The following is a 26545-nucleotide window of genomic DNA, read 5'->3' on the forward strand; positions in this document are numbered from 1 at the left end:
TGCCTACCAGAGGCCCGGTGCATGGATTTGTGCACTGGTGGGGTCCCTCGGCCTGACCTGCGCCCTCTCGCAATCCGGGACCCCTTAGAGCAGCGGTTCTCAACCTTCTGGCCCTTTCAATACAGTTCCTCATGTGGTGACCCAGCCATAACATTATTCTCGTTGCTACTCCATCACTGTCATGTTGCTACTGTGATGAATCATCATGTAAATATCTGATATGCAGGATGGTCTTAGGCAACCCCTGTGAGAGGGTCGTTCAACCGCCAAAGGGGTCGCGACGCACAGGTTGAGAACCGCTGCCTTAGGGGGCTGTCGGAGAGCCAGTTTTGGCCTGATCCCCATAGGCCAGGCCGAGGGACCCCACCGGTGCACCGGCCTCTAGTTTATCTCTTCTCGTTCCCCCACCCACTATTCTTTCCTTCTGAAAAAGCGCTCTGACTGTAGGATCCAAACAGCTCGAACCCGTGAAATCCCTGTGTGCTGTTCAAATACCCACGTTCCAGAAAAGGCACTCATTCCATAGAATTAAAGTTTACTGAATAGCAAATACCCCTTCACGTGAGGCGAGCTGTCAAAACCCCTGAATGCCAAGGTGAAAGCAGGCGGCCCGGCGGGGTTCTCGCTGCTTCGGAAAACGAAAGGAAGTGCGGGATTAAGTGAAACCAACCTCACCTTTGAGTTCCGTCTTCGTATCTTTGTCGCAAGTAACCACTTCCATGCCCCCCGAGGCTGACATGTTCTGGTCCGACGGGAAAGCCCAGAGAAAGAATGAAAAGATACACACGTGACCCAGGGCCACGGAGGCCCGGGCGCCTGGTTTGTAGCACATTTTATTTTCAAATGAGCGTGAAAGGTGGCCAGTCACTCTTCGGATTCACGGAGAAGGCCATGCCAGATGTAAAGAGGAAGATGCAAAGGAAACAAACAAACAAAAAAACTGTCCCTGACGATCCTCCTGGGCGAGGAGGAAATACACAGAAACGCACATCGGGACTTCCTACCCATGGCTAGTGCCCGGGCCCCTCCCCGGCCTCAGCCCCCCCACCCCCACCCCCGAGGCCGGTTATGTCAGCACAAGATAAATGTTTGTGTGCAAAGGAGCGAGATCCATCCTCCCAGGGGAGAAAAACACGCTGGGGGGGTCGCACGATCAGGGGGGACTTACTGTGTTGATAGTGGGAGTGATGGTAGATTTTTAAAAATATCTGTGTTTAAACACCCTTACAGAGAAGCTCAGTTGTGGTTCTTTTTTTTTTTTTAAATATATTTTATTGATTTTTTACAGAGAGGAAGGGAGAAGGATAGAGAGTTAGAAACATCGATGAGAGAGAAACATCGACCAGCTGCCTCCTGCACATCTCCTACTGGGGATGTGCCCGCAACCCAGGTACATGCCCTTGACCGGAATCGAACCCAGGACCTTTCAGTCCGCAGGCCGACGCTCTATCCACTGAGCCACACCGGTCAGGGCTCAGTTGTGGTTCTGTTGCTACTTGCATCCTCCGGGTCACCCACATTCCCCTGAACTCCATGCACGGCCCTACGCTTTATTTTTGGTCAGATGAGATGGGGATGTCCCCGGAGGGCATTCCGAATAATATAACAACTTAGACTTCGAATCGGTTTTGAAAATTAGGCCCATGGTAATATTATTCTATAAAAAAAAAAACACCCAGAAAGACATAAAGGACTTCTGATTCTGACTTTGGCCGTAGAGCAGAGAACGGTGGCTTTACACGGGAGGGGTTCTGTGGGTTGAAATGCCCCGCCTCAGCCCCCCAGCCCTCCACACAGGCAGCAGGCCCGGAAAGGCCAAGCCGGAGTGTCCCCAAACCTGCGGTGTCCGGGCAAAGACAACGTCCAGCCTTCGATTTGGACAAAGTCCCGGCGTCCTTCTGCGACCCCGGTGCCCGGGGGCCATGCACGTGCCACAGGCTCTGCAGGACAGCGAGCCCTGGTCCGTGACAGTGTTGACAACCAGAGAGCCAGACTCCACGCACTATTAGGAGTTGCTCTCGGCCTTGGAGAACGACGGCATCACCCGTAGGCGTTGCCCGCAGAGCCCAGCCCACCAGGCCTCCACGTTGCCATTCCGGAACATTCCCCCTAGGACACTGCCCCAGGAAGCCAGGCCGTCTCTGTGGCTTCCACACCCTTGGGGTCCAAAGAGAAGACACTGTGAAAGCACATGGAGGGGCTCCTCGGGGGGGGGGGGGGGTGTTAAATAAAGATATTTTCCAGGTGATGCTAGAAGTGTCGGCTTTGGGTGCGAGGGAGTAGGCCCCGCAGGACGGCATGGCGGGGCCACACCACCAAAGCAGACGGACACTCGCAGCAAAGCTTTCGTGGGTTCTGTTTCGCTTTTTTGTGCACAAGATCCATTTGCCAGACGTTAGACTAACCCAGGCCTCGGGGAGGTAGAAGCTACGAAACCTCAGAGCCCCCGATTTCTACCAACACCCGCCTCCTTCGCTTCTGTGCCAGTCTGTGTGCGTGCGCCTGGCAGCCCTCGACTCCGTCACCTGCTCTGTTCTCTTCAAACTTGCAGGTCAGCATGCTTCCTTTCGCTTTTTTAAAAAAATGAGCCTGTTTCCCCCGGCCGGCGTGGCTCAGGGGTGGAGCATCCACCTATGAGCCAGGAAGTCATGGCTCGATTCCCGGTCGGGGCACAGGCCCGGGTTGCGGGCTCCATCCCCAGCGTGGGGCGTGCAGGAGGCAGCCGATCCGTGATTCTCTCTCATCATCCATGATGTGTCCGTCTCTCTCTTTCCCTCTCCCTTCCTCTCTGAAATCAATATAAATGTACTTAAAAAGTAAAAATAATTTTAAAATGTGCTGCTTCAAATACGTATTATTTTGTCCCCCGCCCCCCATGTCCTCAATGATGCGCTTGCCCTCTCCCTGCATCTCACATGCCAGACAAGTACCTAAAGGTTTGTAGGACCAGTGAGGAGCCACAATATTTCTGACCAAAACTGCCCCGGGTGACAGAGAAGATGGGCCACAGGAGGAAGCCAGGTGGCAGACTCCCACACGCTGGCTAGAAACGGATCCGAAAATCTATTTAAGTTACTAAACCAGGAGTGAGGGGTTCAACAAGGCATAAATATCCAGCACGCTTGGCAATCGCTCAGAATTGTCTACGTGTCATGGTGTGTTGCTCTTTTTTTTTTTTTTTCTTTTTTTTAACCAGTTGAGTTTTTCTCTCTTTACATTTTCTTTGTCTTTTTTTTTTGGGGGGGGGGTATTCAGGAAGTGAAAGCATTTAAGAAAACATTCAAAGTTCTGAGAACACATGTCAGTGAAATATTTAATGTCTGTCATTCGTAAAAGTTACATCATTTACATAGGGTTCATTTGTATATAATAAAAATTTCATCAGCATGAAAAATTTCCTGGAAAGTTAGACGCTAGCGTGTCTCACATCTGCTTTGGATATACAGCTACATAGCAATCGTTAGAAAATCCTTCCTTCCAACATCCCCCGTTAACAACGTAAAAACAACACAAACCTCATTCCTACATACGTGTTCCCCTCTCCACCTGCTCCCGCTGCGTCTCGTGTCATGTAGTTTGAACTCCGCAAAGGCTGGGTCTTTGCTGAGTTCAAGGATGAATTTGGATACTTGGGTCCGTCTGCCCGTTGCATAGCGAACGTGTAGACGTACAGGGCGTTTGTAAATGTCACCCTAACCGTCTAAAAAAGCTGCTGAGGTCTGACGTGGCCCTCGATTCTACGCTTATCGTGTTGTCATTTTGGGTTTGTGTGTGTGTGTTTTCTTTCCTTTTTAATACACGTCCATGGATCCACGAAACGTTCAAAACCAGGTCAGCAACGGCATCCTAGACTACCAGCACGGAACCTCCACCGTCAAACCGTCAAACCCAACTGGACTCTGCTCCTCACATCTCACAAGTTGGAGACGCTCGACGCCGCCTCCTGGGGACGGCCTGCACCGTTCACCTCGACCCTGTGTGTGTCTCTCGCATACAGTGAACTCTGCTCGCATCGCAGGCAATGTTTATTCGTGAAAGCTACTTATCATACAGGAAACAGCAAAGAGAAGTCTTTATACAGAGGTGCACAGCGGGAGTGGCGGGTGGAGAGGTACATGCAGAGATTTCTGATTCGAAAGGAATAAACAAGAAGACTAGAATTACGGGGGGGGGGGAGGGGGGAGGTGGTGGGGGTCGGGGGTGATTCCCTACTCTCTCCAGTGAGGCCTGGGGTGGCTCTGACTTTACAACTGGAAGATGCCATTCACAGGTGGGACCAGGACACGTGAGCAAGCGGGTGAGAGGAAGTTGGGGGGGCTGCACTGTGTTTGACAAGTGTTCGGGGTTTGCTTTTCCGAGGATAACTGGCTTCAGAGGTGAGGGGGGCATACGGCTGCCGGTGGCTCTGTTTATACACGGTCTATCTCGATTCGTTTTAAGCCACCACATCATGTGAAGCCCCGTGTGCGTGTGTGTGTGTGTGCGCGCGTGTGTGTGTTCGGCATCATAAAGAACAGAATTATTTATTGTTCACCATCAGGAAATGACATTTAAGTCTCTCTCTCGCTCTTTTTTTTTTTTTTTTTTGGCTCAATCGGTTTTTAGAATGTATGATTAGCATAACCTAATATTTGTCTTTGTCTTCACTGCTGTGGATTTCCGATCAAACTTTCCCCTTCTTTTAATACTTTAGGGAATTTTCAATCGTCGGGATGTTTGGCTGTAATACCCCAAGATTTGTTCTCCCTGAAAAAAATCATAGTGACAATTTATTAACTACAGAGCAACTTCGGCTTTTAGGGGTCAATTTCTATTTAGATTTACAAACATCCATTGGTGCTCAATAGACCTACTATTAAATCTTAATCATATTTAAGGTTTCTTTTCATGCAATTCACTTTATCTGTTAATTCTCTCTCTCTTTTTTTTTTTTTTTAAATTCCAAAACTTGGGCTGACTCAAATCTATGGGGCATTACTTGTACCCTAAGAAAATAGATTCAAAGGCAACTCCACGTAGAATGACATTGCCGATGCAATGAGGTGTACATCTCAAGCGAATCAGAAGTTTGGAGATCTTAAAACTCTTTGTATGTTTGACTTTTTTTTTTTTTTTTTAAAAAGCGTTTGTATTGCTCTTTCAGTAGCTTTTACATACTGTATAGTATTGGAAACACATTGGTCCGGTTAAGCTTTAAAATAAAACTTGTGGGAAATAAAACTCCTTAGATTCAAAATGGTTTATTCACACAAATTTAATAGGATAAATCACAACTGTTTGGTCCAATAAATATTTAGGGGGAAATAGTTTCTATACAATGCATTTATCAATAAACAAAAGAAAACAGGGACAGTTCTGCTAGACCACTTACTGTACTAGAAACACGAAGCTCAATATATAAGATTATTGGATTTAATCGACTATATTTGAAAGAGTGCCCGCCGCTTTCTATGACATGTTCGTCCCTCTAACCAGATTATACCATAAAAAGAGTTTCAGGAAATAAGACGTAAAACAGTACAAAACTAGTGAGGCGTCATAGGGCTTCACACAAGTTAACAAACAACACATATCATCCTGATTTTTTTTTTTTTTCCACAAACTTACTTCTAAGAGAGATCATTAAGGCACATAGGAGGAGAACTGAGTTATAAATCCGTCTACTTCATAAAGTAGATCTATATAGTACCATAGATTGTTCCGTCAGAGAACAACATGTGTAAAAGTATCGCTAGTTTACCTGTAAAAAGTGTATGGAGAACATCTCAGCCTTATCAAGGTTGTTTGGTCTGGTCAGGGGTAAATGCCCAGCATCGAGTAGAACTAGGGAAAGTCAAGATTTCTGCCCCATCGAAGATGATACCACGATGATACCACGGGCGCTAGGTATATCATGGCGGTCACGCCCTCCTTCTGTTACAGTGTTAACTTATCTCCCATCATCTTTCTTTTCTTTTTTTAAAAAATAAGCTACTTTCTGTGCTAATTTTCTAAAGACCCTGAGCAAAAGTTACGATAATGCACTTTAATGTGGGCAGTGAACTGTCAATATGTAACCAACCACACGTCTATACAACAGCCAGGACACCTTGAAAAAACAAAAATCTATGAAACTGCCACTTCGACCACCAGAGGAGATTTTCAGGGGTCCAAGAAGTGGGGAACATGTGCAAAGTTATTCTTAACAATCCACTAAAGCAAGACATATATCTTGACTCCTTTTTTTTTTTTTTATTTTATTTTATTTATTTTTAGGAAATCCACATTCTAATTGGTATTTAACTACAACGGAAGCCTACACATGGACATTCACCACTGCCCAGACCATTACGATTTTAGCTTAAATTAAAAGGAGAACAAAAAAAATGCTACCGTAAACTAGGAAATATATTCAGATCAGCATCCACGAGGCCTCTGAGTTTTTCTACGTTAATGACTTTGAATCTCTAATGTCAGGAAAGTTTGCTTCCGACAAATATATCGAGCTGTGCCAGAGTAAAATAAAACAGAACATCAAAGGATTCTCATTGTTGGTATTAGTCTATTAAGTTGGCTGGTTTTTGTTTTTTTTTAACATTATTCACGGAGAATGCCAGACACAATACCATGGTACAGCTCAAGCCAATCCAGAAAGCTATGAATTAAGTTTATGCTGATTTTTTTTTCCGACTCCTTAAAAAATTATATTTTGTTTATTTCCACGTTCCCTGCGGGGTTGGGGGGGGGGGGATTAATTTGGACAGAATGGTTTTACAACTACCATTTGCAGCTTTTGAAGGTTAAAAAAATGTAGGATTTCAAGTCCTATGTGGAGTTTTGTGGGTACGTAGGGAGTTTAAGTATTGTCCAAATGTTGAAAAGCAAGGAGCTAGTGGGAGTTTTGTGAAGCTGTACAACCCTGAGAGTCACATTTCCGAGTTGTTCAGCCTCATAAATCTAATGAATCTCTCCTATTTGAGCTGCTACCGTTAGTTCTTTTGTGTAGTCATATTCCTCATCCGTAAGAAAAAGGGAGTGACCAAAACATCTTCCTTTTTTCCAGTTTAAAAATTTTTTTAAATGGGACGTTTTCAAAATTCCCTAAATACACATACAATTGCATGATTTCCTAAAGCGTTTTCACCGCCCGATACTTTATTAACCTAATCACTTAAGCGGGAATATGAATATTTGCCCATCAAAAGACCACTCTCTTTTTTTTTTTCCCCTCCGAGATTTCTGGAAATAAGTAACATACAATTTTAAGAGGCACTTGGAGGATTCAAAAACTCCCCTTGCCGACTGAATGATCTGATTAATTAAAAAAAAAAAAAACCCACCAAAAATCCAACCACACTTTGTGGACAAAAAATAAAAATAATAATAAAAAATACACTTTGTCAAGGAGATGGGGTTGTAAACCCATCCGTCACGTGGCTGCTGATGCGATGCTACACACCGAGCTGTTTTAAATTTCCCAAACATCTTGTGGGTTTAGGAGGGGAGGGGAGGAGGTCTCGTAAATAATAAAATAATAATAATTAGGATCAGAATCGAAAGAAGAGGGAGCATTTAAAAAAAGGGGGGGGAAAAAGAAAACCACTGTTAGAAAAGGCTCGTTAAGGTGGTCTGGGAGGGGCTGGAGGGCTCGCGGCTGTCCATGCTCGAGGGCACCGCTGTCACTACAGTGAGGGGGGCGTCGGCCAGGTCTGGGAGGGCGGCCGGGCCGGGCGGGGTGAGCGCGCCGCTGTCGGGGGGCGGCGCTGGGAGCGACGGGCCCTCGGCTTTATCCACACCCCCATTCTCCTGCCGCAAGAGGTTCCTTCGGAATTTGGCTCGTGCGTTTTGGAACCAAACCTGCAAACCAATCCCAAGGGGTGTCTTTACTGCGGTTTAATTTTAGACTCTTTTTTTCCTGTCTCTTTCTCTTTCCTTCCCCCCCGCCCTTTTCTCTTTTTCTTTCTTCCTCCCTTCCTTCCTTCCTTTCATTCATTCTTTCTTTTTTTTTAATCCTTACAATTCTGTAAAGTAAATGGTGTTGTCCCTTTTTAAACATTTTTTATTTTAATGTGTTTTTATTGATTTCAGAGAGGAAGGGAGAGAGAGACAGAAACATCCATGATGAGAGAGAATCATGGATCGGCTGCCTCCTGCACGCCCCCCACTGGGGATCGAGCCCGCAACCGGGGCATGTGCCCTGACCGGGAATCGAACCGTGACCTCCTGGTTCATAGGTCAGTGCTCAACCACTGAGCCACGCCGGCCGGGCTCCTTTTTTTTAAATATTTATGTTTCTCTTTTTAAAAATGATTGTTTTCTGCCCTAGCCGGTCTGGTTCAGTGGGTAGAGCGTCAGCCTGCAGACTGAAGCGGTCCCAGGTTCCATTCTGGTCAGGGGCATGTACCCAGTTGCAGGCTCAATCGCCCAGTTGGGGCCGAGCAGGAGGCAGCCAATTGATATTTCTCTCTCATCGATGTTTCTATCTCTCTATCCTTCTCCCTCCCTCTCTCTCTAATAAATAAATAAAAAACATATTTTAGCCCGGCCGGCGTGGCTCAGTGGTTGAGCGTCGACCCATGAACCAGGAGGTCCCAGTTCGATTCCCGCTCAGGGCACAGGCCCGGGTTGCGGGCTCCATCCCCAGTGTGGGGCGTGCAGGGGGCAGCTGCTTAACGATGCTCTCTCATCACGGATGTTTCTCTGTCTGTCTCTTCCTCCCCCTTCCTCTCTCTGAAATCAATAAAAGTATTTTTTAACAAACATATTTTTTAAAAATATAAAAAATAAAACAATGGTTTCTTTTTCTTGGGAGAGGTGGTCCTTTTTATTTGCTTTTTTTTCCTTTGGCGCTTTTTTTTAAAATAATAGATTCCTTCCATGAGTACTATAGCTATTCTATCAACTGCCTGTATCCCCGCCCCCAGGCTTCACAAGGGCCACCTGGGACCTAGGAGCTTAGGTGGAGACGCCCTGGAAACCGAGGCCCGGAGAGAAAGGGCCGAAAGCGCGCCAGCCTCCTCGGCCGTTGTCTTTGGAGCAGGAGGAGAGGCGGCCATGGCCAGACTCTGACTCACTCCTAGGAAGCAAGCATCGCTCCCCCAGAGCTGAGCTGCTCTTGAGATGGACGTATTCTCAGCACAGGAAGGCAACCCTCCCAGACCACCGGGCCCCAAACAGCCCCAAACAGGTGTGTGTGGGGGGGGGGATTTTAAATGCCTGCCCTTTACCCCTGAGACATGGAAGGGGGGGGGGGGGGCTAGGGAGCCATCTCAACCCCCTGCCATTTCTTCCATCAGGCGGGGAGCCTGACCCAGGTCAGGATCCAAACCCCAATACTTGGTTTTTTTTAGAAACGTGGTTCCTTCCCATGAGAAAACACCCGCTCCAATGAGCTGCTGAGACTCACGCGCCCTAAGGTGGCTTTGGGGGAGTTGAAAAAAAGGGGGGGGGGGGGTGGACCTGAACTTGGAAGGTGCTAACGCAGCCCGTGAGCGGGCTGCCAAGAGCTTGCTGAGAAGCCAGCCAGGCAGGGTCCCCCACAAACCTGTGAGGGAGCCCAGCGTGAAAGCCCCCCTCGACAGCCACAGCTTAGATAAAAATAAAATAGCAAAAATAAAAAATAAAGCCACAGCTGGTGCAAGCAATATCCCTGCGGCCTGCAGACCAGGGAGGCAGCTGTGCTGGCTTGGAGGACCCCGCTCTCCATCTCTGGGGGCGCAGGGGGGAGGGGGGGCCTGGCTGCATTTTTAAAGATGCTGGTCTCTCTTGGGGCACCTTGGGAGGAGCCCCCTGAGAAAGCTCAGCACCCCCTGTGGGAGCATCACTGAGGTCAGCTCAAGCTCAGGAGATGCGGCGGAGGCAATCCCTGCACCGGCCAGCAGGGGGCAGACCTGGCGCCCTGGCCAAGGCAATCCCTGCACCGGCCAGCAGGGGGCAGACCTGGCGCCCTGGCCGGGGGACAGGGGGGTGGGGGGGGGGGGGGGTGTGCACGGCGGAGGGGGGCGCCTTCTGTCTTACCTGTAGCACTCGCTTGGTGAGGCCCGTCTTCTGGGCGAGCTGTTTGAGGTCCTTGGCGTCCGGGTTGTGGTTGATGGCGAAGTAGGACTTCATGGTCCGCAGCTGGTGGTGCTTGAAGGAGGTGCGCATGCGCTTGGTCTTCTGCGAGGGCGGGTAGGGCTGCTGGTCGCGGTCCAGGGGGTCGGCCTCGTTCTCGTTGCAACCTGTCGGGGGCACAGGGGACCCACCAGCGCTCAGTGGACGGCCCTCGCGTGGGGAGGAGGAGGGGGCTGGGCTGAGCACGGGATCTATGCAGCAGGAGGTCATGGGTTCGAGTCCCCCCTCCCCCCCTCCATCAGGGCACATGCCCAGGTTTGGGGCTCAGGCCCCACTAGGTAGGGAGGGGGGGGTGGGGGGTGCAGGAGGCAGCCCATCTATGGTTCTCTCTCATCATGGGTGTTTCTATCCCTCTCTCTTCTTCTCTGAAATCAATAAAAAATATATATATATATTTTAAAAATAAAATGAGCTCTACCTGGTGTGGCTCAGTGGATAGAGCATCAGCCTGCAGACTCAAGGGTCCCAGGTTCGATTCCGGTCAAGGGCATGGACCTTGGTTGCGGGCACATCCCCAGTGGGGGGCGGGCAGGAGGCAGCTGATCGATGCTTCTCTCTCATCGATGTTTCTAGCTCTCTATCCCTCTCCCTTCCTCTCTGTAAAAAAATCAATAAAATATATTTTAAAAAAATAAAAATAGAATAAAATGAAAAAATAAACAGCCGCGGAAAAGGCGGTCTGTCCATCAGGCGGGTCTCCCGGCAACCGGAGCAGGTCAGGTGCCAAAGTCAGCCCAACCGGCCTGCGGAGGTGGCCACAACCACAGCTTATGTCATAGAAAAACACTCCGTGCCGCTCCTCCGTGCTTCACGGTTGCCAGGACAACGTAAGAGGAAGAGCTGCAAGTGTGGAAGTGAGAGACATCTCCAAAAGGGAGAGAGAAGAGAAAACCACCCCGGCCTAATGTATGTAGGTCCCTGGGCACCCCGTCTATAGAGCCCCCGCATCTCCGCTCGGTCTGTATTTGTGAACCGAGACGCACTCCCCAAAGCCAATGCCTTTGTCATGAGGTCCACGCCGGCCGCTCATTTCAAAGCTCTCAAATCTGAGGGTTTTGGGAGCCACCGGCTAAGTCAGTTCCAAGGTTCAGCCTTTTCTTTTTTTAAATCCTCCCCCTGAGAATATTTTTTTCCATTGATTTTTAGAGAGAGGGAGAGAGAGAGGGACAGAGAGAAACAGCGATGTGAGAGAAACACATCGATGGGTTGCCTCCTGCACGCGCCCCGCCCAGGGCCTGCAGTTGAGGTACGTGCCCTTGACCGGGATCAAACCCGGAACCCTTCGGTCCACAGGCCGGTGCTCTAACCACTGAACTAAACCGGCCGGGGCCCAATGTTTAGCCTTTTCTGAACTTCCTACAACCTTGTCCATCAGGAAGAAGCAAGTGCCCGGAGAAGGGGGAAAGTTACACAATAGAAATGCGTCGATGGCTTACGCGATCGTAGGAATATGGCTTCTGAGGGCTTTTTGGCTGTCGCTGGTTAACGTGGAGGCTGTGCCTAGCAGAGCACAGTTTTCCCTTGGAATTGCTTTAATGCATATTCCCGGGAGGCATGAGCCCAGGCTTGTCTGCACTGGGCACAGGCCTGAGCTCCCCACAGCCCACAGCTCACAGCACAGAGTCCTCATTTCCAGACCCAGTTCTCGCCCCGTGGCTCTGGCGGGTGTGAGAGGGCGTGAGCTGTGCCCTGGCAAGCCTGGCACAGAGCGGGCGGCCTCTCCTCGCTGCTCGCAAAGCCCTCCTGAGGGCGAACCAGCCCAGCCTGCAGGTCACGGTCCCCGGGGCAGAAAGCTGTGCATTGAAAAGGTCATTTCCAAGAACCCACCGGCTCTACACGGCAAACATGATCACAAAACGAAAACATCTTGCTAGATATTCACGGATTCGGCCAACTTCCCGGCTTAAAGGGCCGTGGCAATTTTTTTCCCCCCTGTAAAGCTTATTTCAGATACTTATCCGACGAATATTCCCATCTGATCAGCCTGAACTTTAGTGCATTATAACAGAATATCTGAAAACAATAAAATGACAAGCAATACCATTGAATCTAAAAAAATCAAAATAAACCAACAAGAAATCGAATGAACAAGATAAGCTGGTGAATAAAATGGAATCAGAGGCATGGATGAACGGAACAGAGCGAGGAATCTCGGGGGGGGGGGGGCGGGCGGTGGGCAGGGATGAACCAAGGATCTTGCCTATGGACACAGAGAGTAGGGGCGGGTGAAGACCTAGGGTGAGTTGGGAACCCAGTGGGGGGGGGGGGCCATGGAGTGAAAAGGGAGGGGAACATCTGTAAGATTCTCCACAATAAGGATTTTTAAAATCATAATAATAAATTTAAAAAAAATAAAATCAACCTGATCATGTCACTGGTGGGCATGTGTGTGTGGAGAAACTTGAAGAAAGAGAGGCATCTCTTAATGTCAGCGCTTCCATTCTGCTTGGTAAAATATTACCTGCCTGCGATGCTCTGGTTAGAATTACTTCCTAAAAGACGTTTTCAATAAATCCTCTTATGTACAGAAACACAGGAGATAAGCAGTATCCCATCAAGAGATCAGCCACAGCACGAGACGCATTTCAACAAGAAATTCTCCCTCGTGTCACGGGGCCAGGCATGAACTCACGCCTCCTTTGTTTATGTTTCCATCAGATGCAGAAGGAGGAGAGCACCCAGCCCAGGTGTAACAGGGCAGGTGAGTTCATTCATCGACACTGGAAAGACCAGTTCACCTGAGGCTCCTACGTCAAGCACACGGCCGGCCGGGGGCTCCATAGCGTGCAATACAGACTTTGCATCTTGGCCATCAACACCACTGTCCGGGACGATTCATGCAAAATCAAGTCAACTGGAAATGGAATCTAACTTAGACACATACACCCCAATGCTGAGCGTGGACTTTTTAAGCTCCGCGAGCAAGGGTAGCATATGCCGGGAGATACGACAACCGAGAAGATACTTGGGATTGTGTCCGATGTTCAAATGCCCGGCAGAACGGCACTTTTCTATCCTCAAGTGGGTGAAGCAGCATCTTATGGCCCACCATACAACTCTACTTATCTCCAGTTCACTGGGCTGTATTTCACCCCCGGGTTATAGAGGGGCCGGCCTTAGTCACCCCGGCTTCTGCCAAGGAGACTGCGTTCCTGTCACACGTCACGTCTCCTGAACAACACGTCGAACGGAATATTACACTTGGGATGGGAGACTTAACTGGTGTTTAACAAGGCCCTTTGCTCTCTCCTTCTCCCCCCAAAGTCCCATTTCTTAGAAATGAGTTCGATTCTTAACCTATCTCCATGCTCATTAGGAAGCTTGTGAACAGAAATGATGGGGAGGTTTGGTAAAATCGCTTCCAGTTCCCTGACGGGTGAGGTTTTAATCGGCAGAAAAATTCAGGGCGTGGAACGCCAGGATGGCCCTTGTTTGCACAGAACCCAGTTCCGGGTGCAAGGAGATGGTGAGCCCTTTCCTGCATGGGTGCGGCTCCCTGGGATGCTCGGCGACTGCGCGATCACTTGCGTATCTCAGCCTAATAGAGCGATCTAGTTCGCCCGCCCGCAGCCTGGCTCGGTGCCTCCTCCCGCATCACCTGCCTGGAACTGCAAATGCATTCTGTAAACTTGCCCGCGATGGCGTGTGTGTCCCTGGGGTCCCCTTCGGAAGCCGTGGGGCTTCCCTCCCCGCCCCCCGATTTATGAGATGAGATGATCTCTCTTTTAAAACTGTCTTAAACACACACACACACACACACCTCTGGGTGCACATCTGGCGCCTCGTGAATGAGAAGATCTGACTCTTTCACGGTGCGGCCGCTTAACGGGCACCCGCGCGCTCTCCTGTTCTGAAGGAACCTTCTCGTCGGAACCGATCCCTGGGAGACCACTAGGGGTCAGTGCCAAGCCGACGGAGGAGCTCCCAGGAGCTTCGGAAATTGGGAAGGGAGATTTTGAGGAGCCGAGAACGGAGCTCCGTCGTTCCATGAATGCTCAAGTATCCAAGTAAGAGTGGCCTGTCCTGGACTACATCTTTTCACACACACCCCGGGGGGAAGGGGGGGGTCATTTCAACCCAGCATTCCAAATACATTTCCCAAGTCGCTTCCTAAAATAGCTGCCTCTTTGCACACCGAGAACCGCAACAGGAATATTCTCGGCGCAAGGCATTGGCACGAACCGATCCCGGCCAAGTCTCCCATCTTCGCGGGGAGTCTTCGCCTCATTAGCAGATTTCTCGGAAAGGGTGCCAACGTCCACACGCTATTTGTTTGGTATCAGTGTGACTCTCCCGGAGACGCGCTAGTCACAGGGATGCGGAGACGGCAACACAGGCCCAAGCGAGGCCAGCGCCAAGGAGAGCGAGCGCCGGTGGCTCCATCTGACTTAATACCTCGGAGCGCTTCGGATTCGCCGGAGCCTTCCTTTCGCTAGTTTTGTGACAAACTGGCCTTAAACTCACAGGCATTTTTGTAACGAACGGGGGGTGGGGGGGGTGATTTTCAGACAGGCATGTTGGACCCCGTTTCTCCAGATTCTTTCCAGCTGATGTGAGAGAAATATGGGCTATGTGCTCGCTCGTCTCTGGGGGGAGGAGGGGGGAGTCCGGGAGGGATGGGGCGGGTGAATGAAGAGGCATCTGGTCCAGTGATGGGCAAACTCCTGGGGGGGGGGGGGAGGCCTCAGCATCTCCTTCCTCCCCCCCTCCTCCTCCATCTCCTCCTCCTCCTCCAGCGAGGACGCATCACCCTCCTCCACAGCCTGGTGGCGGCACCAGTTTGCAAACGGAGGGCCCCAATGGAAGGAACCTTTCATTCTTTTAAAGGAGTCGGTTGGTCTTCGCTGGGTCTCCTCAGCGCAGTAGGAGAAGCAACGTTCTACCGCTCTTAGAGCTCCTCACGTCTTCCCGACGTGAAGGAAGATGCTAAGCAAAATCACACTCAGCCAATTCGACTCAATAAACAAGCGAAAACCAGGCTGGCCTCCGTTTAGCGAGAATTGTCCTTCACCCTGCAGGGATTCCCGCTGATCAATCTCTCTCTCTCTCTCTCTCTCTAATTAGAGCCTTGGTGAGTGGCCCCGGATTCCAATGTCGCCGTCTATTAATAAAGAACAATTCCTGCCCAGCTGTCTTGCCCAAGAGCCACGCACCCAATGACACCAAGTCATTTGCTGGGCAAAGTGGTCGGGAACCAGAGTCCTCCCCGGAGCGCAGCGGGAAGAGCCGGAAGCTGAGACCCTCTACCTACCGGGTTTGGCAAAACCAGGGTCACCCGCCACCCTGACACTAACCTGCCTGGTGGGTGCCTTCTTCCTTCGCCCAGTGACCCTGGGGTGAAACCATGGGGACGGCTGCCGCCTCGCTGGGCCCCCACCCCCGTTCTCTCCTGGGGAGCCCTCGGGTCCAACCCTGGAAACTCCGGGCTCCTCGGAGCAGGACTCGGGGTTCCCACCCGCTCCCTCCTGCTGCCTGACCTTGACAAGCCACGTCCCTGGTGGGTGGGACACTGTGGAGCCAGAAGAAAGACCAGGTGCCCTACCAGTCGCTGGGGGAAGAGAGAACTAGACATCTACGTGCGCTCTGGGGTGCCCGAGCCCCGGCTGATATTCCCGCTCATGGCGACAGAGTGGGGTTGCCACAACGTGGTCCCCAAGGTCCCTTCCAACAGAGCGACTCCCCTAGGCCGAGTCCCCCTCCCCCCGTGAGGTTCCCAGCCTGAGGTGGACCAGGGCCTGGGAAGTCACATCCACAGGGCGGGTCCTTAGACTCCCCTGAGTTGGCCCAGGGCCACTGGAACCCCTTTTCCCAGTGGCTGGGGCCTCCATCCTATGCAGAGTGAGACTGGGGTCCCCAGGCCTGTCCCCATCCTCACCAGGGGGGGCAGGGGTTGCAGGCTACTAACAATAGGAAATGGGCCAGTGAGAGAGATGGAGACTGATCTGTGTGGCCCCAAAGGCAAGGAGGAGAGGCAGGCGCACGGTGGCCTGGCCTGCCTTTTGTTTTCAATTAAAAGAGGAGGTGGGTGTAAGGCCAAGAGCATCAGGGACACTGAGACACCCCCCCCCCACCCCCCCAGTGGGCCTCACCCACAGGCTCTTCTCTCCACCTTCCAGGCCTGCTCCTCTGGCTGACTTATCGCACGGCCAGCGAACAGCTGGCCAGCCTGGAGCCTGACCTACCTACGGAGGGAGCCGCCAGCTCACCCTCCACCGGCACTTCTCACCAACCTCAGGGATGGCTTTTTCCATGCTCTTGCCAACTGCTTTCCTAACCAACTCGGGCTGGGACAGCAGCCTCTGCCCCCACCCAGCCCCCACCCCCCCCAGGGCCAACGGGGGTTGGGCTCTGAAGGTTTTTTTTTTCCTTCTGTATTTAGGGAAACCTTCTCCAGGATCTATAAAGTGGCTTCCACCAGGAATCGCCCGGGGGGCTGTTGGGCTGGCAGTGGGAGCCAGACGCTAATGGGCTCGTTAACTAATGGGCAACCAGAACTTGACTTCGCCTGTTGGGGGAAGCCATTGGGACCCTTGGCGACGAGTGTGTTTTTCTGGCCACAACTTAAATAAAGGGTCCCCTCTCTCTCTCTCTTCCTCCCTGTCGCTCTCCCCCTCCTCCCTCTCCTTCTCCATCCCCATCACCCCTCTCCCTCTTCCTCCTTCAATCCCAGGGACAGGGATGAGCAGGGAGAGGGGCTTCTGGGAACCAGATCCAGGACGGGCAGGAGCCCTGTGGGGTCTAGGGATGGAGGGCGGCGGCAGGCACCCACCTGAGCTGTAATTGACGATGTCCACTCCCAGGGCCGGGCTCTTCCGCTTGCGGGGCCGCCCCTTCTGCACGGTGCCCGTGCCGTTGAAGTAAGGCAGCGCCAGGCCGCCGCCCTTGGCCGCCAGCTCGGTGTAGCTCAGCGGCGCCGGGAACTCCCCGTGCAGGAGGCTCTCGAAGTGCGCGCGGCAGTAGACCAGGCCGTCCTTCATGCCGAAGTGGTCGCCCGTGGCCAGCGTCTTGCCGCAGGTGGAGCAGGTGAAGCAGCTGAGGTGGTAGACGGCGTCGCGCGCGCGCATGACCATCTCGGAGGCGGAGATGCCCAGGTGGCAGCGGGCACATCTCTGCACCGAGAACCTCCTGGAAGGAGAGCAGTGGCGCGCGCGTCAGGGCGCGGGTGGAGGCCGAGGCAGGGCCGGCTCCCACGCGGGGACCCCCCCCCTCTGGGGGCTGGGTCAGCGGGGGCCCAGGCCTGAGATGGGAGCGCTCCCTTCCGGGTGGAGAGGACAGGGCCCCGCCAGGCCATTCATTCCATCTGCTCATTGTCCTGATGTGATAATGGGACAAAGACCCCTTCCGTTCACATCAGCTTTTTTCTCTGTAACATGGAGATTTTTAAAATATATTTTTATTGATTTCAGACAGGAAGGGAGAGGAGAGAGAGAGAGAGAGAAACATTCATGATGGGAGAGAGCCACCGACCCTCAGCTTCCCTCTCTGTAACATGGAGACTTTTAAAAATATTTTTATTCATTTCAGAGGGGAAAGGGAGAGGGAGAAAGAGATAGAAACATCCATGAGGAGAGAGAATCACAGACCGGCTGCCTCCTGTGCGCCCCGCACGGGATGGAGCCTGCAACCCGGGCCTGCGCCCTGACCTGGGGATTAACCATGACCTCCCTGAGCCAGTTGGGCCAAGATTTTGTGTGTTTTTAAAGAAAATAAAACAGCAGGCTCTGCAATCGCTGACTCGCCACGAACGGGAAGGCTATGCAATCGCAACGCAAGTGAAAACGGTTCGCGGGCTCCACAGCGGATTCTGTTCTAACCGCGTCTCTCCGGGGGCTGCGCGTGGAGCGGGATCCCTGCGCTCACACACCCTCCCCTTCCTGGTCCCGGCGCCTCGGCGGGAGGAATAACTGCTGCACGCGCCCCGGAAGGCTGGAGTCCCCCCCTTCCCAGCGGGGGCGCAACTGGGAACCCCGGCGCCTGGCTTCGGGCTGGGAAGTCCTGCCTTCCCAGGTTGTTTACACGGTCCCCGCCGCCCTCGCCCAAGCGCAGCGCGCGGACCTTGCCGGGTTCGTAGTAAACGGAAAAAACCCGCTTTCGTCTGGGAGGACCGCGACGCGTTCATTTACTCCGCTCGGACTTCCCGGCGGGGTTCCCTCCACGCGCTGCGAGCGGCCGGGGCGCGCGGGGGTCACGGGGACGCTGGACATCCCAGGGGGGTCCCCCCCACCCACCCACCCCACACCCATTCTCACGGTCCGTCTTAGGGCTGCGGATTGAAGGTGTCAGCAGTGGACTTCCCTGGTCCCCTAACCGTTCCCCGACGGGGCGAAAGGTGGGGGGAGCCGAGGGAACGGGGGCTCCGGGCCGGGGCGCAGGGGGGCGCGCACCTGTAGTAGTCCTCCTTGCAGTAAATGCTGCCGTCCTTGGCGAAGCAGGTGAGCTCGGACTCCAGGGCCAGCTTGCACTCGCAGCACTTGAGGCAGCGCAGGTGCCACTGCTTGTCCACCGCCAGCAGGTAGTACCTGTCGGCGATCTTGCCCCCGCAGCCGGCGCACAGCGCGGGCTTCTCAGGGCTCAGCGGGGGCAGGCCCTGCAAGGCGAACACAGCGCGGGTGAGGGGGGCGCGGGCCGCGGGACCCAGGGCGCGCGCGGGGGCCACAGCCCACAGCGGGGACATCTTCCCTCGCGCCCCTGTGCGCCTCACTCCCTTTCCGCCTGTCCCCGGGGCCCGCTGGTCACCTGAGGACGCGCCGGCCACCCCGAGCCTCTTTGAAAAAGGCCTGGGCGCGCAAGGATGCTAGTTTGGTGCCTGTTTCCAAACCCGAACAAAATGAAAAAAGATAGAAAGTGTGGCTTTCGACGCAGGCGGAGTAAAATCCTTGGGCATCGTGTTGGGGAGCGGGAAGGGGATTGATTGTAAATGAACAAGATCACAATTGCGTCCCCGTGAATCCCCGGAGCAGGGAGAGGGGGAGGTTTTTGTGCCTGAGCTGGCGGTTTGGTCACAGAGTTCTGAAGGGGATGAACTGGGCAGGAGTCGTTCTCCCTGATTCCCGGGGACCTGGTCCTCTTTCAGGTCCGGGTGGGGAGTGCCAGTTCCCAGGGCCCCCCCCCCCCCCCCCCGCCGGTCCCCTCTGCCCAGCCCCGGGCGCACACAGACCTTCGTCCTGGACGTCGGTTTGGTGCTCAAATTCAATCCCCGCCTGCGTCCCCGCTGAGGATGGGGAGCCCGCGGCGGGTTGCGCCCCCCGCTTGGGAAATGTGGGGTGCTGGCTGTTGGTTTTGAAACGGGGAGACCTCTAAAAGGGGGTTGGAAAAGCTAAGCTCTGGCCATGTCCTTCAAGGCCTGCGGAAACCGGTCGGGCTTTCTAGGACACTTGGGCGGTTCTGAAAAGTCAGGTTTCTCGGAATTGGAATTTTAAATGCGGAAACATCCACCCGCTGGGCTCATGGCGGGGGGAAGGGGACCCCAAACAGCGGCTGAGCGGCCCCAGGCTGCGCGCCCGGGGAGTCTGAGCTGCAGTTCCGCGCGCGGCGCCCATGGACCCCGCAGCTCGGGGCCCGCAGGCGGGTCCTCAGGTCCGCAGTTTCCCCTCCGGTTCGGGGTGCGGTTCGTGGCGAAAAGCGGCAGCTCATCGATTATTAAAGGGTTTTCTCTACGGGGCGGACGGGCCTGGGAGTATCGTGAAGAGGAGCCAAGGATCAGGTCGCTTTTCAGCTCCTTCTCGCCCCCGGGCTGCGCGCCCCGCTCCTCCGGCTTTTACCCGGTTTCCCGGCACAGCCGACGGGGCCGGCCCGGGGCGCAGCGAGGCGCCGTCCTGACTCGCTAGCGAGGCCGAGCTGAGCTGCCAGGGACCCCGAAAATCGCTGCGTTTGGGGGTGCCCAGGTCCGGAGAAGTAGAGGTGGCCCATTCCTTCCTTCCTAGTCCCCCCAAAGGCCCCGTCGTCAGACCCGAGACCAGGGCTCCCCGGCTCCCGCGTGGCCCGGAAGCCGTCAGCCCACAGCCGGCACCCGGCTCTCGCTCCCTCTCTGTCCCTCTCGCTCCGAGGAGACCCCGGGCCGCCGAGGGGCTCTGGGACCCGAGTCTCCGGTCCCCATCCGCTCGCTCCCGGCTCCCCTGCGCTTCTGGGCACAGCGGCGGCCGCCGGTGGCAGGCGCGGGGTCTCCGCGGTGGAGGCATTTCACGGCAGCGAGAGGCGGGCGCTGAAGCCGAGAAAACCCACCCGCCAGCCCCGCGCGGTCCCCTCACCACCCACCCTCCTCCCGGGGCCGCCGGGACCGGGACCCCGGGGCGCGCAGGGCGCGGTGCTGGGGGCCCCTCTCCTTACCGCGTCGCGGCCGTTGAGCTGCGCGCCCTTGGCCAGGCGGGCCTCGCCCTTGGATCTGCGCTCCATCTCCTCCATGATGCCCTGGATGTGGCCTCCGGAGATGCCGTGGAAGAGCATGGCTGGGGGGCGGAAGGGACACGCGTCGTCTCCGGCTCGGCACCCCACTATTTCCATAAACTCGCGCCGAGGGCTCTCAGCACATCCGAGGCCGGGCGCGCGCGGCGGGGACCGCGGAGGAGGCGGCGGCGGCGCAGGGAGCGCAGAGCCGCCGGGGGAGGGACCCAGGGCGGGAGGGAGAGCGCGCGGAGGGAAGGGGCAGGAAAAGAGGAAAGCGATCTGCTTGGGGGAGAAAAGGCAACGAGAGGGAAAGAAACAGAGAGGGAAGAAGAAAAACACCAAAGAGAACCCAAACCCGGCGGCTCCCGCTGCTGCGCAGAAAGCAAACCAACGCGGGCGGGAGGGTCGGAGGGAAGCCCGCGGCTCCGGGGGACGGAGTTACTGCTGAGCAGCGCCCGCCGCGCGGGAGGAGCCCAAGTTCTGGTGCCGCCAGAAAACGGTTCTGAACACCAAGGGGGGGGGGGGGGGGGCGGGAGCGGAGGCTCCGTCCGGCGGGTCCCCGGCCGGGCGCGCGCGGTCCCCGTGCCTGCGGGTCGGGCTGGGACTGCTCCTGCCCGCGCCGCGGCCAATGTGCGCAGCGCCGAGCGCCGGCCCATGGCTGATCATTCAGGAGGAGGAGTTCCCTCCCCGGAGCCGCCACCGGCTTTTTTTTTTTTTTTTTTTTTTATTCAGACAACAAAGACCTGTCATACTCCTCTCAACCCCCGGTGATGGGCGAGCGGGGACAAACAGGACCGAGGGGGGTCGGGGGCGGCCGCGGGAGGGGGCCGCCGTGCCGTCCCCGCTCCCCCAGCGCGGGGGCGCGCGCGCGCTCTCACACACACACACACACACACACACACACACACACACACACACACACACACACACCCTAGACTTCCAGGCAACCACGTTTTAAAAGGAGCCCTTATGGTCCCCGCCCGGGCTCAGGAGGCCAGAGAGCCGGCCTGTTGGGTCCAAGTTGGCACCAGACCTGGGCTCTTCAAGGCCAACAGGGGGCCGGCTCCCTCCAAACTTTGCATTTCCTCCCGGGGACCTGCAGGTCCTCTGCTCTCTCACCGCTTCCAGCCCCCAAAGAAGTAAAGGCTGCAGAGCGATGCCTGGCCTGCCCAGCCCCTGGCCCTTCGCTCCCGGGTTCTAAGCAGGTCGCCCCTCCCTCCTTCCCTCCCTCCCCGCGGGGACTCCCCAGTTACCTCGGGCTGGGGCCGCCCCCCACACCCACGAGAGATTGGGGCCGGGAGAGGCTGTGTTTGTAGAGTTTACTTTGGGGGAAAGGTGCTTCTTGGAGACATCAGTGTGGTGGTGGTGGTGGGGTGGGCCTGTGGGCGTCAGGATGCCACTGGCCCGGCCATGGAGGGATGGGTGACTTCCTCTCTTAGCCAGTCGGGTCTGAGGGACCACGGTGGGCGAGGCTGGCGTCCCCTTGGATTCTTGTCAGTGTGGGCACCGCTGGGGATCCCGTGAGCTGAATGCGGGCCCACTGCTTTGGGTCCCCACTGCCCTGGCAGGACAGGGGGCCAGAGATGCCGCACCAGGGCCATTTAAGAGGATGTAAGGGGGGCTCCTCGCTGGGGACGGGGGAAGGCGAGCGCTGGCTAGCATCTCACAAAGCGGCCACACTGTTCTGTCTCCCTCTGTCCCAGGCAGCCCCTCCTGGGCCCTATTAGAAAGTGCCCACAGTCCCGGGAGATGATCCATTCATTCAAACCTCCAGACACCCCCCCCCCCCACGAGCCACAGGAAACTGGGGCGGCCGCGGGGACCGGCCCAGCTTGAAAGGGAGAGGAGGCGGCAGGCTGCTCGGTGCCTTCCTCCCTGTGGCCCGCCTGGGTCCCACCCTCCCCACAGCCATCCCAGGAGCAGAGGGCTGTGTCCTGACACATCCCGGGCACCTCGGGGAGTCCCCTGGTGGCCCACCTCCTTCCCAATGCAGGAAGGACAAGGAACTATGCCAAACCTGGAAAGATGGAGAGGGACAGGAGGGAGGAGAGGAAGAGGAAAGGAGGGAGGGAAGGAGGGAGGGCAGGAGGAGGGAAAGAAGGGAGGGACGAAGGAGGGACGAAGGAGGGGGAGAATGGAAGGAGGGAACTCTGGGTGCAGAGCCTGACTCCCTTCTTAAAATGCCATTTTCTGAAGCTGCCATAGTCACCCCTTCCATGACCCCCAAGACCCCGCTCCCCCCCCCCCCCACCCGTTCTTTTTTGGGATCAGAACTAATGTCATTTGCAGACTGGACGCCGCCGTGAGGTCCTGGGGCGTCAGAATGTGGCTCAAAAAACACAATTTCACACAAAAATGAAGCCAATCAAGTGGACTAAGCCGGAGCAGCCCCCGTCCCCCTCCCGCCCAGCTTGGCAGCCCTGGCCGACAGCAGGGTGGCTGTTTACTGTAAGTAACGTAATTAGGCCCTTTGGAGGGAAATCAATGCGCTTTGCAAACCCGTGTGCCTGCTGGGAGCTCAGCGAAGGGCCCCAAGGAGGGGCGGGGCACCCCCTCTCTCCCAGACAGCAGGTCCCCTCACAAAGAGGTGATGGCCCTCCACAAGTCAGCAGGCAAAAGGACTGGGGGGGGGGGGGCGGGGGGGAGGAGGAGGAGGAGGAGGAGGAGGAGGAGGAGGAGGAGGCACGGGGTCTGGGAGAGGAATATCTGTCCATTCACGGAAGGAGGCTCCAGGCTCCCAGGAGATGGGAAATATGGGACCGCAATCCAGGGACCTGCTCTCTCTTGTTTCAGAGATAACTCTTCACTCTCTCTCAGCCCCCACCACACACACACACACCTCCTGTCCAAATGGGGGTCTGGGATTGGATCTGGCTGTTCTTGGATTTTGGGTTCTAGAAGCTCAGCAAAAACAACAGAGACCCTCCCTCCGCCAAGAACACCACTCTCTCCTCGCGAGAGATAAAAGTTCCGAGACTCTGAGAAGTGAAAGTTTAACCAACAACGCCAGGAAACTATGCCAGATCGTTGTGGAAAGCATCCAGGGCAGCTCAGTGGTTGAGCTTGACCTATGAACCCAGAGATCAGGGTTCCAATCCCAGTCAGGGCTGTGGGGAGTGCAGAAGGCAGGCGATCCATGATACTCTCTTATCATGGATGTTTCTCTCTCTCTCTCTCTCTCTCTCTCTCCTTTCCTCTCTGAAATCAATAAAATAATATATATTTTTAATGTCCAGCGCAGGCAAAGACGAGTCCTGTCAGGCTTCCATCCACTCATTCATTCATCCACTCACTCATTCACTCATTCATGCATTCACTCACTCATTCATTCACTCACTCATTCACTCACTCATTCATTCATCTCTCCCTTCCACCCCTATTTGTTGTTCCTCTCTCAGCTCCTGAGAAAGGCAGGGCGCCTTCTGGAAGCAGTTTCCGGCTGGGCTCCCAGCTACGCCTGCTCCTTCTTATAAAAGTCGGGTAATGAGTTCCTGCGCCCCGCGGGATTTGCTGCTTCCCAGGATGAAGCAGTCAGGCCGGGCCAGGACCCCTCCGGCTCAGCCAACGCAGGAAGTTAGCGGGGAGCCCGGGGAGGGGCAGGGGCCCCCGGCGGGTTGGGGCGGTCCTCTCAGCTCCGCGGAAACGGCAGCCCGGCCTCCTGCTCCGGTTCCTTCAAGGGCGAGGCGGAGAGGACGAATCTGGGTGTGTGGCCGGGGGTGTCCTACCCTTTTGGTCGGGGAGCCACAGAAAATTACCCGAGGGGGGCCCTCCTCGCCACCCCTCTCTCTCCAAGGACTAGACGGAGGCCGTCTGGGCGGCGCTGCCTTCTTTCCCCCTCGCGGGCCCTGAAAGTCGCCCGCCTCGCCCGCGGCCCAGAGGCCAGACCCAGTCTCCAGTCGGAACCCAAACGCCATTCGGAGCCCTGGGGCCGAACTCTGGCCGCTGGGCCGGGCGCGGCGCTGGACACACGCAACCGGCTCTTCCTGCGCTTCCCCGGGCGCGGGGCTGGATAGACTCCGGGGGCGCAGGAGCTGGACCGAGGGGTCAGGGTCCGGGATTCCCACCCGGACGACGGCAGAGACCCTGTGTCGGGCTCGGACCCAGGCTCCCCAGAGGGGCGGGAGGAGGCCTGGCTTTCCCAGGGGCCCGGACCTGCATCTCCAGCACCAGTGGCTCTGGGTCCCTTCAGATCTGCCTGTCGGAGGCCAAGACCCCGCGCCCGCGGGTTGGCCCGGTCCTCTGGCCCCGGCGAGCTGGTGGAGAGGCGCCCTGGGTCTGAAAGGTGTGGTGTCGGCTCTGGGCACCCAGGACCCACGGAGTCAGCGTCGTCCCGGCGCGAGTACCGCGCACGGAGCATTGACCACCCAGCGCTGGGCGCCCGTTTGGGCGGGGAGCCGCCGGGCCGCTTCCAGTCCGTGGACCCGGGGACCCCTCGGTGCCAACCCGCCTTCCCCACTAGCGAGGGTGCCGGTCCCGGCTGGGCTGCGGCCGGCGCGCCTCTGACTCTCCCGCGAGAAGGGAACCCCCAGGACCCGCGGGGCGTGTGTCCGGGGCGTCGCCGCCAGGAGGGAGCCCGAGCCACCAGCTCCGAGCGCTCCGGCCCGCGCCCCGGCTCCGCGCCCGCCGGCCACCTGCTCCCTGGCCACCTGCTCCCTCCGGGGCCCCGGGTTCCTCTGCGCGGGCGCGGCCTCCGAGTCGGGGACCAGGCGCTCTGATACCTGCAGCCCCTTCCCCCGACTCCCCGCGCCGCCCGGGGAATCACGGGGCGCGTCCCGCACCGCGTCCGCCGCACCGGCTCCGGGGGTTGCAGCGAACAAAAGCGAGGCGGGGGCCGCTCGCTCCCAGCGAGGCCCTGCGAGGGGCGGGGAGCCGTCTTCCCGGCTCCCACACCCCTTCCCGGGAGGACCCGAGCGCAGCCCTCGCGCATGAACCCCGCTGGGCTCCGGGCACCGCGGCCTCCGTCCCCCGAGGGGCAGGCGCTCGGAGAAAGGCGGGCGTCGGCTGGGTGTTTGCGCCTCCCCAGTGCGGGTCACTTCTAAGACACACACACCCCTCTCCGTTCCACCCAGAGAAGCGCGCACACGCGTGTGCACATGTTCACACACACACGCACACACACACACACACACACACACACGCCGTGCGCGCCGGCCCAAGAGAAAGACCCGAGAAGGCGAGCGCCCGGCCCGTCCTCACCTGCCTCCAGCGTCGTGCCGGTCAGCATCCTCCGGGCCGCTCAGCCGGCGGAGGCTGCCCGCCCTGCGAGGAAGAGCCGCCGTCAGCCGCGCGGGCAGGTTGCGGGGAGAGGCCTCCTCCCTCTTCCCCTCCCCCTCCCCCTCCCCCACCGCGCGGGTCCTCGGCACCAGGCGCCGGCGGTGCGCGTAGGGCGTCCAGCCTTCCTTCCGCGCGCGCCCCGGGCAGAAAGCGGCTGGCGCCAGGCAGCCCCCGCCCCCGCCCCCCGCCCTGCCCCCCGGGTCTTACCTTGAGGTCTAGATGCTCCCGCAAGAGCCCGGTCCTCGGGGAGGGCGGGCGGGAGGCGGCGGCCGGCCCCCAGATCTCGCCGAGGTTCCCTCTGTTGATCCAAATAAATAAACTGTGGATGGGAAACCTCTTCTCCTCCCCGCCCCCCTTCTCTCTCTCATCCCTCACCTCTGGCCCGCAGCGCCCTCCACCTGTCTTTTATTTTCTGTTTATGCTTCCGGCTCGGGAGGAGGAGGGGGAGGGGGGTGGGCAGAGGGTCCCCCGGGCCGGTGCCGGGAGGCGCGCTCCGAGGCTGCGTCCCGCCCTCCCAGCCCCGCCGCCATCCGGGAGGTGTTAATGGAGGCCTCGCCGCTCCCGAACCTCGTAAAGCCGCGGCCTCTCGGGGCTGGGGCGCCGCGGGGGGCTGGAGTCGGCGGCGCGCCCCGGGCCCGGTCCCCAGCCGGCGCGGCGTCCCCGGGGCGCCCTCCTGGCCGAGGCAGCCGGCGGCCTAGACGGGAGGGGCGGCGGCGCGGGCGGGGAGCCGGGCCGGGCCAGTGACTGTTCGGCCGCAATCCCTCCCCTCCCCTCGGGTCCTGGCTCGCTCTCTGCG

The 26545-nt window shown here is 56.5% G+C and overlaps 1 protein-coding gene across 4 annotated transcripts; it reads right to left on the minus strand.

Annotated features, from left to right (window-relative positions):
- Window positions 1-3312: 3312 nt before the first annotated feature.
- LHX9 (LIM homeobox 9) lies at window positions 3313-26248 on the minus strand. Of its 4 annotated transcripts, none has more exons than XM_070401251.1 (8): window positions 26125-26248; window positions 25957-26047; window positions 25672-25734; window positions 20419-20537; window positions 18477-18679; window positions 16862-17217; window positions 9997-10199; window positions 3313-4746 (listed from the first exon to the last, which is right to left on the minus strand). In XM_070401251.1, the coding sequence occupies exons 3-8, from the start codon at window positions 25697-25699 to the stop codon at window positions 4690-4692; spliced, it is 966 nt and encodes a 321-aa protein (XP_070257352.1). In that variant the 5' UTR covers window positions 25700-25734; window positions 25957-26047; window positions 26125-26248; the 3' UTR covers window positions 3313-4689. The 4 variants fall into 4 exon arrangements, with proteins under 4 accessions (XP_070257352.1, XP_070257351.1, XP_070257350.1 ...); XM_070401249.1 differs by lacking the exon at window positions 3313-4746 and adding an exon at window positions 5189-7836; XM_070401250.1 differs by lacking the exons at window positions 25672-25734; window positions 25957-26047; window positions 26125-26248 and having other exon boundaries at window positions 20419-20968.
- Between the last annotated feature and the right edge of the window lie 297 nt (window positions 26249-26545).

The sequence above is a fragment of the Myotis yumanensis genome, unplaced genomic scaffold (genome assembly GCF_028538775.1).
Source record: "Myotis yumanensis isolate MYYU_CA2020_CCGP unplaced genomic scaffold, mMyoYum1.0.hap1 SCAF_22, whole genome shotgun sequence".
NCBI lineage: Eukaryota > Metazoa > Chordata > Mammalia > Chiroptera > Vespertilionidae > Myotis > Myotis yumanensis.